At 43.9% G+C, this 17,128-nt stretch overlaps 1 protein-coding gene across 1 annotated transcript; it reads right to left on the reverse strand.

The window, feature by feature from the left end:
* Positions 1–14,764: 14,764 nt before the first annotated feature.
* On the reverse strand, positions 14,765–16,759 carry LOC308428858 (intraflagellar transport protein 70A2; the record flags this gene model as incomplete). The annotated part of the gene is made up of 1 exon (XM_080927421.1): positions 14,765–16,759. One exon carries the CDS (start codon positions 16,757–16,759, stop codon positions 14,765–14,767), a length of 1,995 nt encoding a protein of 664 aa, XP_080783547.1.
* Between the last annotated feature and the right edge of the window lie 369 nt (positions 16,760–17,128).

Consider the following 17,128-nt stretch of genomic DNA (forward strand, 5'->3'; position numbering starts at 1 on the left):
TTACGTTACTGATGCCAGCACAAGACTTGTACCAGGCAAAGTTAAGTAGGCGTGAGGATTTTACTCAAGGCTGTTACAGTTGGTGAGAGGCCAGAACTCAGTCTGAGTTCAACTCCGCTGAAACCGGGTATAGGGTTTTTAAGCAGTGGGGTGAGAGATTGAGCCTTCTGTTTGTTCAGCGGCTTCAGCCAAAGGAAGCCGCCTTCTCATGTCTTCTCAACAGACGGTCGTCTCACGATTTCGATGCCAGGAAAGTTGGGCTCCCTCCCATGCAGTTCAGATGGAAGGATGGTCTATCCTTTGATCACTGTGTTCCAAGCTACCGTGCCTCTGTCCTTGAGAAGACATTCTTGGGTTCTAAAAACAAGCAAGAGACTTTAAAAATGATTTAAATGTTCCTCAGGTGTGAGTATAGCCAAGTGTCCTGTATTTGAACCATAGTATCAGAAAAAAAAAAAAAACAAAAACAAAAAAAAACATGTGTGTGTGTGTGTGTGTGCCACGTGTGTCACAGCACAGTTAATCAGGTTTGGCAGCAAGCACCTTTACCTGCTGATCCATCTCACTGGTCCCCAGAAACATGTATCTTAAAGGAGCAGAGAAAAAAAAATCACAATTTATCCTCCCCTTTAAAAAGTTTCCAGGAAAAGAGAAGTCAGGATTTAAAATGGGAACAAAGAACGGAACAACCTGCGTGGAGTTTAGCCATGGTGGGGCGTTTCAGAACATGGACGTAGATTTGAAGACTGCGGTTTAGAAGCCGGAGAGACGGCTTAGCAGTTGAGGGCAATGGCTGTTCTTTCAGCTCTGTTCCCAGCATCCACGTGGCAGCTGATGACCATATGTAATTCCAGTTCCAAGGGATCTGACACCCTTTTATGGCCTTTGGCTACGCCTTATACATGTGATGTACAGACAGACGTACCGACAAAACACCCACACACATCAAAAGTAATTATCTAAACATAGAAAAGAACATCTTTTCATAGAGTTCCTCTAATGGTTCATTGAAGTAATACAGTGTCCGCCCAAGGGACCTTTGTCTTTGGAAATAACTACACAGCAGAAACAAAGCCAAGACTCTAAGTAATTTAGACTTTTCCCTAAAGCCCAAGATAGATTAAAGGTACAGATATTTTCACCGGAAGAAGACTCCTTGTGAATTTCCACACACCACTTAGGTTACAACTAGTCCATCAACCCTCAGGTCCACACCACGTTCTGCCTGAAAGTGCCACTCCCCCAAATCTCCAGTCCTTTGCTCTGCGGGAGTCACATGAGACTTTGACAAAATGGTGACTGACAGCCACCAGGCTTCATAAAACAGTAAAGGAGGGAAGTCTGTTTGGATCCACTTCCAATATTTGTACCAGGTGAGCAGGCGTGACACAGCCTCCCCTCTTGTGCTGTGTCCGCCTCCCCATTCACCGACCACCGTGGTTTTCAGCCATGATGGACTCTTGATTGTTATTGAGAAGTGTTTCCCAAGTTGGCAAGGAACCTTTCTCCTTCCACTCCTTATCTTTAGTCACCCCCGCCCCACACTCCTAATTGAAGCAATCAGTCCTGTCTGTCTTTGTCAGAACCAAGTCTGGTTTCTTGTCTGCTCTGTCTTGGGAGGTAGCTTTAGGAGAGGAAGGGCTGTCCTGACCTTCCACTTGTGTGAGGGAACATGTCGGCCAAGTTGCCCATTCCTGCCCTGGCCCATAGATCTGGTCCTGGAGAAAAGGCTTGTTGTTACAGTTGAATTGTATATTGTAAAAACACCGGAGATCACTTTGTTGGCCACATAGAATGAGGCAAATGTATACTCAAGCAGGGTGAGATTCTGCTGATCTTTGTTCCAGACAATCTTTTCAGAAGAATCCAACTGCTTGTGTGTGTGTGTGTGTGTGTGTGTGAATTCTAAAATTAATTAGTTCTTAGAATTCTGAGAAGAGAAAGAACCCAGGACTCTGAATTTTTAGGGAAGACAGATTCTGACCTGATGTTTAAGAGTCCGAAGGACCCAGACCTGCACAAGGTCATGTGGAAAACAGCTCAGTGAGCCACAGCCAGGTGTGTGGAAAAGGATTAACCACGGGCCAACAAGCTCCGCAGGAAGGCCAACGGACTTACAGCGATGTCTAGCTGCATAGTTGTTAAAACCTTACACAAAATATAGAGGCAGAGTTGCCTGTTCATAAATTATTAGGGAGTTAACAGCACTGCCAGGGAAAGATTAAGCATGTATGGCCTCCTGTGGCCGTACTGGGCCCCACTGCCACAAGGTGCACAGTACCTCCTAATACAATTAACTCAAAACGCGCAGGTCAAGCTCTATTACTTCCCCATGGCAAGGAGGAAAAGCTTACTGGCCTCATCACAGCGCAAGCATGTGGACAGAAGAAACGGGTGGGTGGTCCTTGCTGGGTTACTCTAAGACTCTTTCTGGCTGCTCTCCTTTCTTTCCCTCAGGGGGTCATCTCCTTAGAGGACAGTCCAGCCACTGTCTGTGCTCACCCTGAGGACACTTCTCCCATGATCCATTGCTTTCTCATGTCCTACCTTTGACCAAGCACAGAGCTTTATAAGTGATTTTTTTTTTTAAATAGGCAAGTTGTGGGCTTTTATTAGATGCTGTAATTTCAAGCTGCTATTACATGATGTCTGGCTTTCCCTGAGCCCAAATTCAATATCCTGGAGCTCAGGGAGTTTTGTTGCATGGCTTCAGCGTGCACCTGGGGTGGGGCCCTGGCAGGGATGGTGCCCATCCAACCTCTGAAAATCTTCAGCTGTGGATGGGGGTGTAACCCAGCTTCCTTCTAACTCTCTTGAATTATGTTTACTGCCATTGTTATGGGCCCTTGTGTGCTTTATGTGCTTATGTTTGCTTTGAGGCAGGATCATATACCCTACTGCTATGTAGCCAGCCTGGCCCCAGAGTCTCAGCAATTCCCCTGCCGCAGCCTCTTGAGTGCTGGGCTTATTGGCACGTACTATGCTGCCTGTTTACAAGTTTATTTTATCCTTAATTTTTACCTTATTTTTACTTAATACTCTCTCTTTCCTCCCCCCCTCTCTCTGTGTGTGTGTGTGTGTGTGTGAATACCAGCACAGGGTGGGTGGGACATTTGGAAGTCAGTTTTCTCCTTCTACCTTGGTTAGGGCATTGGACTCAGGTCTTGATGCTCACATGGAAAAGCCATTCACTTGCTGAGCTACCTCAACAGCCCTACAAAGGTATATGATGATGTTACCAACTCCCTCAAGCTCTTGTTGTGAGTTCTCTGTCCCAGTAAACTGTAGCTTCCAACTGTGAGTCAAAGGAACCCTTAAGGGAGAAGAAAAAAGAAAAAGAAAGAGGAGACAAATTCAAGTGTGTTCACTTTCTCAGTTCCTGACTCCCTTGACTTTAGTTCATAGCAGTGTTCATGACGGAGTTCCTCATGTGTGTTCTGGTACAGCTCAATTGTAATCTGCTCCACACTCATAAATGTGAACCACATTTATAAATGTAAAGAAAGTGAAGGGAGAAGAAATCAAGAGGCTGAGAGCTCACTGCAAGGAGAAGGCAACCTCATCATCATCTACATGTGACCAGCTCCACAAAGCAGACAGCGTGAGGTAAGCAGACAGCGTGAGGTAAGCAGACAGACAGCGTGAGGTAAGCTTTTGCTCTGCTTTTATTTATGGAAAAGGGGACCCTTGACATTGAGGTGACCTGCCCAAAATTGTGTGACTCCCAGGGCATACGCACCAGGCTGCCCACGGCATTTCCACAGATAAGTGTGCTCCCATCTTCGTGTTAGTAACATGACAGATTTTTCAGAGTTTACCGTTTATTTGTGGAAGGCAGGAGCTGGAACTCTCTGAGATCCAGCCTTCCAAATGCGCACAGGTTGTACACAGGTGGGTGCCTAGTCAACCCACATAGATTAAAAAAAAAAAAAGTTGAGCATCGGACATTCGTTTATCAAGACATTTACCATGGCCAGCCGGAGCATTGTGAAAGCCGAATGCTGAATTTCACACTGGCTTGTGACTACCACACCTTCTGTCACTGACTCCAAGGCTTGTTGCTTCATTCATTCAGAGAGAAGGCTAGGGTGTCAAGCCAGCAGATGATTCTGCTCCGTGTAGCAACGTTTCTTTCAACCCTTCCCTGTGAGTTTTGAAGCGTTGAGGCCCCCTCTACTGGTGGAACTTGTAATCCATCAAATAGTTCGATTTGGTGAACTGGATAAGGAGGACCCCACCCCCGAACCAAACCAAACCAAACCAAACCAAACCAAACCAAACCAAACCAAACCAAACCAAACCAAACCAAACCAAAAGCAAACCAAAAGCAAACCACTCACACTGGGTCAGCAAAGATTAGAATTGTAACAAAATGTGAACAACCCCTCTCCACCCCAACTTTCAAGTTTGTAGATTAAAACTGGTTTAGCAGGTTTCAAAACATTCTCTCATAAATCTGGTGGGGATTCTCACAGACATTCAGCTATTTCTGACAAAGTGTGGGGCTATTTTTCTGAAAACAGAAGTCCTTTGGCAAATACTCAGTGAAAGATAAAGATTACACTTTCATTAAGTAACACTCTTGATACATGGAAGAAAATTCTGTGTTCTCTTCACCTAAACCAAGGTTTCCTAACTCCAGCCATCTAGGTATCTCTGAGATGCGCTTGTCAAAGCCAAGGGTGCTGCGTATCAATACTTACGAATTTTCGTGAACAAAGACACCAATAAGATCCATTCTTGTTGTTGTGTGTAACACACTTTAGATAGAGCCGAGGTAACAGACTTCATGCTGTGTCTATGACCACAACAGTCATAATTAGTCCTTTCATTTATTTTCAGTGTTGTTGGTGATGGTGAGGATGGTGTGTGTGTGTGTGTATGTGTGTGTGTGTGTGTGTGTACAGCTTTCTACAGTCAGTTGCCTACTCCTACTGTGGATCCTGGGTGTTGAGCTCAGGTTGGAAGGGTGCCTTTGCCCACTGAGCCGTCTCAGGGCCCATGCCCTTAAAGGGGCAGCTGTCTCTCAGTCTGTACCTTCTCTGTCTGGTGTTTCTGTTCCTTCTCTCCTCCCTCAAGGTCATTCTTCATCTTTCCCACATCCCTTCGTTTTAATCTTTATATTTTCTTTCCACCAATGTGCCCAGGATAAGTCTCCCTGGGCACTAGGTCTCAGTTCATTCTCAGCTCTGAGAAACTGAACTGAAGTCAATGTACATTCGATGAATACAAAGACCTTTGTATTCCTGTCTTTCTCTGGAACTTGAAGTGAATTTTTGCCATTGTTTTCTTGTTTTTTTTTTTTTTTTTTCTTCCAATTTCATCCTTACAGTCAGCCTTCTCTGAGGAATTAACACATGAAAATGAGAGAGGGGGGGTTGGGGGGATGTTTAATTTATTATCCCCTGAGCAGGATAAAGGGAGTGTTCCTGCTCTGGTACCCTGACAGTAGCCATACCTGTGAGAGGCATGCTGATGAGAGAGGAGCTGTGTTTATGAAATCTTTTCTGTTGTTCAACATTCCTGGAAAAATTACACAAGCTTCATTTCTCCAGTAATGAAGGTGACCATAGTTCATTTAGTGCTGGATGTGTACACTCAATTTCTAGTTAGCTGTACCGTACAGCAGGTTCCCACCGTGAAACCCCAATTATTCACAGTTGAGTGTGTGTTTAAAGCTGCTCCGCAGAAGGTCAGTGTGGAAATCTCTCATTGTGATTGTGCTCCCTGCTTTGTGTTGTCTCTGTGGACCGTCAGTGAGTAGTGAATAAATAGCCTTTGGGTGCCCTTGTAAAAATTAAAGGGACAAAACAAAACAAAAAATTTGTGGTCAGAAGAGCTCAGAAATATTAGCTTTAAATGTAAATTTTATAAGAATGAGCCCAGCGCATAAGTTATAAGCTCGTCTTCTAAAGAGAAGAATTCCACCAATTAAATTTTCATTTAGTAATATTTGCATAGTACTTGAAAATACATTTTTTTTTTTCTAAAATAGCACAACTATCCAGACATGGATTAAAAACTCAACTGCATCTCTGTGATTCTCCAAACTTTTTTACTCTGTAGAAAATTAAGCATTTTAACAACAGCGAATCCTAAAAAAGACTAATATAAAAGACTCTGGGCCCCATGGGGAGCAGAGGGTGCGAGGCATTTACTGTAGCTCCCCAAAGGGGCCCTCTCTGATGGAAAGCAGATGGAAACCCCATGGGGCAGCAGGCTCCCACTGTGACTCTCACAGGCTGCGTGGGGCTTTGGCAATTACATCAGCTAGGAGATCCGCAACTGGAATTTTAGATTTCATAAAAAGAATTTTTGCTTGTGTGTGTGTGTGTGTGTGTGTGTGTGTTTAGGGGACAAGGTGGCAATAACAGTCGATGAATTCTAAGGACAGACACTCTTTCCTGGAAATCATATGAGTAAATTGGGTGACTGTGGAAATCCCACCTGTTTTGAATTTGATTCAGGAATGTTGGGCTGGGTCAGGGGTGTACAGCCCTGGGGAGATTATTAGGAAGAACTGAAGGCTTTATTCTTCTGGGGAGCTTTCCCTATGACCAGGGTTACCACCCGTTAGGGTCAAAGCCGAAATGGTGCATTATGCAGATTGTTTATCCATTGTGGGGAAGGCTGGGTTGCTTCACTGGCACATGGAAGTTTTTACTGCACATGAATTGATGCCTTTTCTGTCTTCATTTTCCTTCTGTTAGCCTTGAGGTTTGCCTGAAAAAGCCTTACATGGCTGTGGAGGAAATGTAACATTTGTAGCATATGTTTTCTGTATAAACCACAGTGTATATGATTTTAATATTTGGTTTGATTTTTGGCCCAAAATAAAGTAGGAAAACTTAAGATTTAGGGATAGTTAGAGTAGGTCAGTTCAACTCTCTTTCATAAGGATGTAATTTTTATTGGTTGCTTGAGAATGTCGTATGTCCTAATCATGTTCACGGCCCATCAACTGGTCCAGCCTAACCTGTGCTGCTCATACACGCATGGATGCAGGAACATGTCATTGAGTGTGGCCACACCCTGTGTTTAATATTCTACTTACATCTATTTAAGAGAATGTTATCCCCCCCCCCCCAAAAAAAAAGAGGGCTGGAGAGATAGCTTGGTAAAGTGCTTGATGCGTGAGCATTTGGGCCTGAGTGTTCTTCCCAGATCTCTTGGGAAGAAGTCTGGTGTGATGAGGCACACTAGGAATCCTAGGGCTGGGGAGGCGGAGACACACAAGTCCTTGGGACCAGCCAGCCTGATATGCGAGTCCCAGGCAGGGAGAGACCCTGTCTCAAAAAAAAAAAAAAAGAAAGAAAAGAAAGAAAGAGAGAAAGAAAGAAAAGAAACAACAAAACAAGATGACTGACTTTGACATGGAAGAATGACACCCAGGACTGCCTTCTGTCTTTCACATATGTGTGACACACACTCGACAGGCATGTGCACATCCCACCTATATATAAATGTATTCTCCCTCTTTCTCTCTCTCTTTCTCTCCCTCTCCCTCTCTCATAAACACACACATACACACAAGGGGGGGTGAGAATAAATGCAAATCCAATCTATTGAATAACCATTGCAATTGCAAAAAAATCATATGACCAGTATTTATTAATAGGGTCAAGTTTTCAGGCATTGTCTTTACAAAGATTTATTAATTTTATTCTATATACTCGATAATAACTCTAACTCTCAAGGAAGAGTGAATTTCAAGAGTATCTAGAAATATGCACAAGGGCTGGAGAGATGGCTCAGTGGTTAAGAGCACTGACTGCTCTTCCAGAGGTCCTGAGTTCAAATCCCAGCAACCACATGGTGGCTCACAACCATCTGTAATGAGGTCTGATGCCCTCTTCTGGTGTGTCTGAAGACAGCTTCAGTATGCTTATAAATAAATAAATAAATAAATAAATAAATAAATAACATTAAAAAAAAGACTGGTATGGTGGTGCATACCTTAAAAAAATAAAGATATGCACAAAAGTCATCAACTCCTGAACAATACCTCAAATGTACTAAAGAAAGATTATTCTGCTGAGTGTGATGGTGCACACCTTTAATGCCAGCACAAAGTAAGTTTCAGGCTAGTCAGGGTTATACATTGAGACCATGTCAGAACAAAAGAAAGAAAGAAAGAGAGAAAGAAAGAGAGAGAGAGGGAGAGAGAGAGAGAGAGAGAGAGAGAGAGAGAGAGAGAGAGAGAGAGAGAGAGAGAAAGGAAGGAAGGAAGAAAGAAAGAAATAAACGAAATTATCCTATAATACTTGCAAAAGGTGGTTTGACATACTTTATTCAAGGTGAGGCCAGAGCAGTCTTCACAGTCTGCACAGTCTTCACAGACATTTGCATGAGGAGAGAGATTGGGCTCAACTAAGATATGGATCGGTAGGAATTTGGGCAATGGATGAGGGTAGAAATCAATAGCTAGGAATTTTCTAAGAGGAAACCATAGTGGGAGAGAGGATTTGGCTAAATTGATTGAGCAGCATTGAGGTAAGCCAAGGTGACCCGACATCCAGGGTCAGTTGGAAAGATGGAGCCAATGATCTCTGGAAATGATTAGATATGAAAGAGGGAGGTTCTAGCTGAATAAATGTTGCGGTAAATATTTAAGAAGTCGCGACCGGTTCCTGCGCATTTCTGCTCTGCATGACCAGCCCCACCGCTTCTGACCCGGGCAGTCCGAGCGCCGCAGAACTGCAGAGCGGTACCGGTACCGGCCACACAGCTTTCACTCGCTCTGGCTCCTTCCTCTCCTTCGAAAACTTAGTCCCCGCCCGTCCATCTTCTCGTCCAATGTCAGGCCTCGCTTTATCCTGGACCTGCCTTCCTGCGTAATGACATCATCTTCACATAAACTCATCAGAATTCATTAAAACTGGACAAGACAGAAACAAGCACAGCCATCCAAAGCACAGGCCTACTGGAAAAGCCCAGGAGAGTCTATAAAGACCATGGTCAAAGAACACAACTCTGTCCGTGCTGTGTGTGGTCTCAGTGCTTTCAAACACCAAAATGTCTGGCTCTAACGAATTTAATTCATCCCATTCTACAGGAGACTCAGAGGTTGAGTCTAGCCCCGGGGTGGGATTACAGTAATTCAAAGATATCACCAAAGACCCATGATTTTTTTTATTTCTCCAGGATCTTCAGAATATGGATCTGATGTCTCTTCTGGTCATAAGATGGCGACAGGAGATTCTGATCCACAGCGTTCAAATAAAGAGGGACTCTTATATCTCCCCCTTTTAACAGGTGAAGATGTCCTTCCCAGGAACTCCTAAGGAAGCTTCCTGGATCTTAGTAGGGAATGGCTCAGATGCCTATTCCTACGTAAATAAGGAAAAGGTGGATTACGGGTGTCTGGCTAAGACCAGCAGTTCTCAGCCCTGGCTGCGAGTTGGCAGCAGAAGTTACGTGGATTCTCCCCCCAGAAATGCTGCTTTCATTGTTCTGGAAGGCAGGATGGAGCAATTTGTATGCCTTCCTAGGTGATTATAATGTAAGCCAATGATTTTGAAAGCCATTGAATTAGATCCAATCAACACCGGAGACAGGGTGAGGAGAAATGTGTACTGGACCCCAAATCTCCATGACTGCCGAGTACTGCTTGTCAATATAAAATTTAGAGATGTGTGAACACATATGAATCCACACATGGGATTATGGTTTGGTTGGAGAGAATCCAAATTTGTACAAAGACCAAATGAGGATGGTTTGTATTCAGAAGTCAAACTGCTGTGTTCAAAACTACTTGTTAGGAACAGTTCTAACAATGCATGTTTAGAATTTCCTTTGACTTGGTGCTGGAGAGATGGCTCAGCGGTTAAGAGCACTGACTGCTCTTCCAGAGGTCCTGAGTTCAATTCCCAGAAACCACATGGTGGCTCACAACCATCTGTAATGGGATCTGATGCCCTCTGCTGGTGTGTCTGAAGACAGCTACAGTGTACTTATAATAGATAGATAGATAGATAGATAAATCAATCAATCAATCAATCAATCAATCAATCAATCTGACGCCCCTCTCTGGAGTGTCTGAAGACAGTGCAATGAACTCACATACATGAAATAAATCTTACAAAAAGTTTTCTTTTGACTCTAACAGGGCATCTAGGGCAGTGATGACAGCAAAGGGTTTTAAAACGTGCTCCTATAATATGCATTGCTTTCTCATTATTCTGAAGTAGAGGTGGATAAAACACAGAAGGCATGGTAGAAGAATCCTCTTCTTCTTTTCCCCTGTAAGCTGGAGATGAAACTCCCATGTGGAAAATACCCTCTCTCAGATGGAGAGTCAAAGCTGAGGGAAATTTCTACAAGCAACCCTTATTAAACTTCCATCTTTCTAGGTTTTCTAAAATCATAATTGCTACTCTCTGTTCAAGCCATGAAGAGGCACGGAGGCCTAGCAGTTTCTTTGAGTCTTCATTTGCTCTGTTAATCTGTTTGAAACCTGTTCCAGTTGAAAACTCTGGGTGTCTAGAAAAAGTTTTCTCTTCCCTATAATAGTAATTATATTAATAAGTCATTTAAAAAAGATTTATTTATTTATTATATATAAGTACACCAAAGCTGTCTTCAGACACACCAGTAGAGGGCGTTGATCCTATTACAGATGGTTGTGAGCCACTGTAACTAACCCTGTGGTTGCTGGGAATTGAACTCAGGACCTCTGGAAGAGCAGTTAGTGCTCTTAACCACTGATCCATATCTCCAGCCCGATTAATAAGTCTTTAAAGAAAAGGGGATGAGCATACTTGTAAATTCTGGAACCCTTCTTTAATTATTGGAAATAATTTGTGCATGTGCTTGTGAGTATGTGTGTGTGTGTGTGTGTGTGTGTGTGTGTGTGTGTGTGTGTGTGTGTGTTGGCATATGCTCATGAGTGCAGTTGCTCCAAGAGGTCAGAAGAGGACATTGGGTCCCTAGTAGCTGACGGTACTAGTGTTTATAAGCCACCAGTAGTGGGTGCTGGGAACTGAACTTTCCCTTTCATCCTTCCTAGAAGAAAACAGGTTTTTTGTGCCCACTGCAAAGCGCTGTAGTCCAGCAAGCACTCAGAGAGAGCTCAAGGACTCTGCTCTAGAGGGCTGTCAGCCTGTGCGCCTGAGGTGCAGGGAGCCTCCTAACAGTTGTTTTGAATGTTTGGTGGCTGGGAGCTATGATGAAAACCATTGACCTAATGATCATAAAAAGCATTTTAAAGAAAAGAGGAAGAGCTGGAATTTAGCTCAGTGGAAGGATACTAAAGTCACTGAGTTTGGTCCTGGTACTGAGTAAAAGAGAAAAACACACACACACATAAAAGGAAGTGATGAGACTGTGTTGGCGTTAACCTAGTGCCCACCACCAGTGATATATGGTGTCCATTCAGGATCCATGGAACACCATTGGAAGTACCGTATAACCTAGGGAGGTCAGAACTGCACTCATAAGTGCATATAGAATAATTCCTTATTAACCCCCAGCTACATAATCGGCAACGGTACAGTGGAAGTCCTCGCTCTGGGGATGTGAAGGTAGGCAGACAGGACAATCTGAAGGAAAAAATACCTGAAGGAAAAACTACGCTAGCTTGGAGGGAGCATGGATGGGTAAGCCAGAAGCCCTGGATTCCCATTCTCACTCCAATCAAGTGATTGAAGAGGTGAGGTGGCCCTCCTTGTTCTGGCTCTGCTGTGAAATGCCTTCTACATGCTAAATGCCAGATTTGTATTAAAAGATTTAGGTCTGATCTGTAAACATGTGTAAAAGATTACACACGACTCCCTAGTTCATATTCCCCATGATGGTTTCTAGGACAGTTTGGTGCTCTTGCTGGCCATCCGACAGCTCTCCTATGTTCATTATCAGGAAGGGTCTCTTTAGTGTCTGAAGCAGCCAGCATCCCTTTCTGAGGCAGCCAGCAGCATCCCATCCAAACCATGTAGTTCTTTGGTCTTCTGTATTCTTTCAGAAACAGTTTAACAACAGTGACTCAGTATGAGAATAAAAATTCCAGAAATAAAGGAGATGTATTAACTGCATAGTTAGGATGTGGCTGCCTCTTGCTGTAGCATGTCCTGGCTTAAACATGGAATGGGTGGCTTATATCCTTCAATTACTGTATTCTTTTCATATGTGGAGGGCATTAGCTACAAGGATATAACTTTGGTGAATCAGGAATAACAGGAATCAAGAGGCTCTGTTTTCATAAAACAAATCCTGACCAGAAAACTCAGCCAGTAACTTACTGCCACGTTGTAACATCATACAAGGGTATGGGCACTTAAAAAAAAAAATTAGCAGTTTGCATGATTGCTGGTGAAACTGTCAGTCCCATTTCCCTTTTCTTAAGCACTTAGATATCCTAATAAAATAAGAACAAAAGACTGGCAGACGCTGTCTTCTGCGTCTTGCAAGTGCCCTGCTTTCATAGCACACTTTGGGTTATCCACTACTTTGAGCTAACTTACCCTCCTCCTTCGCTGCACTTAATTCCGGGCAGGCAAATATCATTTTTCAGGGATTTTGGGTGAGTCCTCTGAAAGCCAACTCCCCCCCCCCCCAAAATGTTAGCTCAATTTACAAACATGCATCTTTAAAGAACTTTCAGAGTCACCTTGGAATCATAAGGCTCCTCCTTCTCAGCATTTACTGCTAAGGGTTCCTACGCATTCTTTATACCTGGCTGTACTTTGAGCTGCTATCTGGACAGTATCCCTATAATTGACAAAGAGGCGAAGATAAAAAAGGAAAGGAAGGCTGGTAAGGAAGATAGACTTTCCATTTATCTTTTGATATATCCTGCAGCCTGAAACGCCTCTATCTCTTAAATAAACCTTTAGAAGGCAGGAAAAGAAAACGTTCCAAGAGAGCCTGCCTCCCGCTGTAGGCGAACTGTCCTTCTGGTGAGCCCACATGCCCTTTCTTTGTATTAAATAAAAGGAGGGTGTAAGGAGTGATGATTTGATTTGGTGTGTTGGTTACAGGAACGGCTCTGGCATCTGTTAACTCCACTGGGTGATCCATTACTTCTCCTCGGCTAATGGCAGGGGACATTTGATTAACTGCTGAGATGAAGATAGGCAGGGGGCATGAGGTGAAGTGTGTCACACAGTTAGATCTCCAGTACATCTTCATTTCACCTGCTTCTCTGATTCCAGATAGCTGGAGGACTGGCAGTTGGGAGTCCTCACCGCAGGGACAGGAGAGGCTCCATGTATTCCAAGAATAACTGTTTGTGTGGCTAGCCACATTCTAAAAGCCCGTCAATACAAATTCTGAACCAAAAGGTAGTTTTTCATTTTAGGAACTAATTAAGAATAAATCTCTCCTCCAATGAGAAAACATGCAATTTTTTTTTTGATAAATTGAAAAGGGAATGTAAAGAATTTCCTATCTTAATTTAAAAAATCATTCATTAGAATTATTTCTAAATATTAATATGATACATAGTTTAAGCACAATGTAACAGAAAAAAGGACTGTGTTGTATACATTTGCAGCTAGAGTTGTAAACAAAAATACTAGGTTAAGAAACACCTCAAATTTTTTAGTAATCAGTAAGTTATTAGATAGCATTCCTCTTAATGATTAACATTTTCTGTAAGCCAAAATGCTAGACAGCACTAATTTGAAATATGGTTATGTATTTCATTTTGACTAGACTTATCATACCAGGTTATAAAAGAAGAAAACTTTTCTTTGGATTTTACTGAAATGTTATTGCCAAGAGTAAATGTAGAAAGTGTCTAGTAGCTGGAAGGACTATCGGACCCTAAGGAATTAAGTGAATTGTTTAAGACCTACAGGCTGTACAATCCCCTTGCCCCCTTTCCCATCTTCGGTTCAACACTTCTCTCTAAACTAAAAACCTTCAAAAGCTTCTAAACTTGAGCTTCCAAGATAGCTCAACAGGTAAAAAGAATTTGCCAGGCAGGGTTGAGGGCTTGAGTCCAATCCATGAGTTCACAGCACAAAGGGGAAACCTACTTCTAAAGTTGTTTTCTGACCTCTGTAAACACATCATAGCACATGCATGCCACACGCCCAAGCACACATCTTTTAAGAACTTCCACACTTAGTACTGATGAGGTACAATCAACTATAGAAAACGCAAAGCAGAAAGAGAAGTGAAATGTTGACTGTACCAACAACATCAGGGGAGAAAAATGGAACTGCTTGCTAAAAATAACCTGGAAAGAACCTAGGAAAATAAGAACTTGTACTTTCAATTTAATTAGGCCACATCCATATTAGACTTTGGTTTTCGAGGGCTCCAGAGAGTGGGAAATCTCAAACTAACAGAAAAGGCCCCAGAAAAAAGCAACAAGCAAAGCAGTCAACCAAAAGAAATAAAAGCCTCCAGTCATGTGGTGAAGAATATTTATTGAGTGGCACGGTCTATCAACAGAACGAAGCCTGCCTTCTGTTTCTCTTTGCTAATGGAGAGATGGTGTGTTGTGGTCCAGCAACTGGGTCTCCCAGGCAGTGGGAGCAGGATGGTACACAGTAACTGATGAGTGCTCATCCTACACAGCACAGAGCCCAGACTCAGAGCTGCTCAGGGCTTTTGCTTCTGCAGAGATGTCACTGAAGCAACTGCAGACATGTCAACTAGTGAAAATGTCAGGGCCTAGAACACATACACCAATGCTACCGAGGTGGAAAGGCTGTCCTGGTGGTAAATCAGACAGAGTCAAACCTAAAACAAACAAAGAATAGACACGAGCTGGAAAAAACAGAAAAGGAGAAAAATAGAATCTAAAAATCCTTTCTAACTACATATTCCACCCTATGATCTCATAAATCAGAGCTTTCAACTGTCTGGACTCATACGTGACTGTATTTTTTCCAATGTGCATTCTTTCTTCCTCTAAGGGCTGTTCTAGAACAGCTGGGATATTTCTGCCAAAAATCTCACAGTGCTCTAGAAACTGCACACATTCTTGAATAACACTGTCCCTCAGCATGATCGTGTGCTTTGCCATGTTCTCCAGTAAGGACAGGAAGCATCTTTTGGCATAATACCACGTGTCAGTCCCTAGCTTTTTGTGGTAAGGTTCCAGGCTTTTGATGACCCGAGAGATGCCAAAGTCATAGTTTCCTTTGGCACAGTACAGGGTCCCTATCACCAAATTCACAATGCAAAGGTGGTAGATTTTCTTGTCTGGGTCACCATAAGAGAGCTGTTCCTCCTCCTTCTCAATCTTCCTCATCAGCTCCTCGGCTTCCTCGTTTTGACTTGTCATGATGTAGGAAACACAGAGGTTGGCTAACACAATAGCGCTGACACTCAGGATGTTGTCATAATTCTTCTTGACAATGGGCTCATAGAAACCAATGGCCTCTTTGTATTTGTTCTCCTGCATGAAGAGGACATGGGCCACATTCAGTTTCCACACATCATGGTCGTTACAGAATTCCACAGATTTGCGGAAGATCTTCTCCACCATTGGATAATTCTCAAGATTCCAGTAGATTTTTGCCTGGGCCATCAGCACAGGGATATACTTCTCAAGGGTCTCGTCATATTCGTTTACAGCCTTTATGACAATTTCATCATCTCTGTTATGCCTCGCTTCTTGAACTTGCTTTGTGAGTCTCCGGAGCTGCTCAGTCAGCATGCCAGCCAGCCCGTCCAGTTTAATGAAAGCCTCTTCGGGAGCTGTCTGGCAGGTGATCATGGCATCCAAGAAGTCGTAGAGATAGGGTGTGAGGAACTTGTAGGTCAAGTGGGCATTTTCTGCTAGGACGTCAGCTGCCAGGTCAAAGTACTCATATTTACAGTAAAGCAGCAACAGGTTGCCAAAGGTCTCTGGAGGGAAGGGGTTCTGCTGGAGCAGAAACTGGAGCTTTTCAAAGCCCTCTGTGGGCTTGGCGTCCATGTTCATCAGAGCCTGGTTGTGCAGGGTCACAGGGTCCAACTCTTCCTCTGCTCTGGGTGGCATGTCAGTCAGGGCTTCCTGGGCTGCCTCATAGTTTCTCAGCTGGTACTCTATGGCTGCCTTGAGGTTGAAGGCTTCGACAAGAGCAGTCTGGTGAAGAACTATGGTGTTGCCAACACTGCGAACATCAATGCCTTCGGTGGTCATGCCCACACCTAGTTCTGGGTGTTGACGGATGCCCCGCTCAATGATATTGGCGATGTGCTTCAGGGCTGGGGCATAGTGCCTGTTGCTGTAACAAGCTAACGCTAGGTTGTAAGATACATCGGGCTGGTAGCCGGAAGCCTGCAGGGCCGCAAAGAACTTGGAGCAGGCAGCTTCATAGTGCCCCTCCTTGTACAGCAGACAACCCATGTTGACCAAACCATCTGGGTCATTATCCCCTCCACTGTCTTCTCCAGCTTCCCCACTCAGCAGCTGCTCCACCAGGCTCCTGGCTCCTGGCAGGTCACCCTCACTGTACTTGATAGCAGCCTGGAGACGAAGGACTCGAGTCTGATAGGCGGGGCTGTCCAGGAGGAAGGCGACCCGGGTGGCCTCTGGATACAGGCAGGCTTTGTAGAGCGCCTGGGCCTGGTACAGGCGGTACTGCTCGAGCTCCGGGTGCATCTGGCTCAGTTGCTCATAGCACTCTGCAGCGAGCTCGAACTCCTGCAGGCGGTAGTAGCAGTAGGCCAGCAGCGACAGCCCTGCGCGGCTGCGGGGGCTCCTCTGCAGCTCTGCGCTCAGCAGCTGCGCGGCCTCTGAGTAGCGGGAGTCGCGGATGAGCCTGTACACCACCGCGGTGAACTCACCGTCGGGAATCTGCGAGCTGCTCAGCCCCGCCATAACTGCCAAGATTGAGTGTGCTTGTTCCCAAGGCAACAGTCCAACGGAAGTCTGGAGCTTTTTTTTTTTTTTTTTTTTTAAACGTATCCCGGAAGTTGGTTTCGAAGAGAAGAAACTGGCCCTTCTTGGAAGGGAAGTGCTGTGAACGCTTCTTGAACTTAAACCAGCATTTTATAAATCCTTCTGTGTTTCTTTTAAACTTGAAATCTTTCACATCTTGAGTGAACAGCAACAGGTCCAATCATAATGTAAAAACACTTTGCGGTAAAATCTCTGATACATCTGCTAATATTTCTCTACCCAAAGAGATTATTGTTTGTGTATGAATGTAAAACATATGTATGCCATACTTCATATTATCCACACAAC

The sequence above is a fragment of the Micromys minutus genome (assembly GCF_963924665.1).
Source record: "Micromys minutus genome assembly, chromosome: 13".
Taxonomy (NCBI): Eukaryota; Metazoa; Chordata; class Mammalia; order Rodentia; family Muridae; genus Micromys; species Micromys minutus.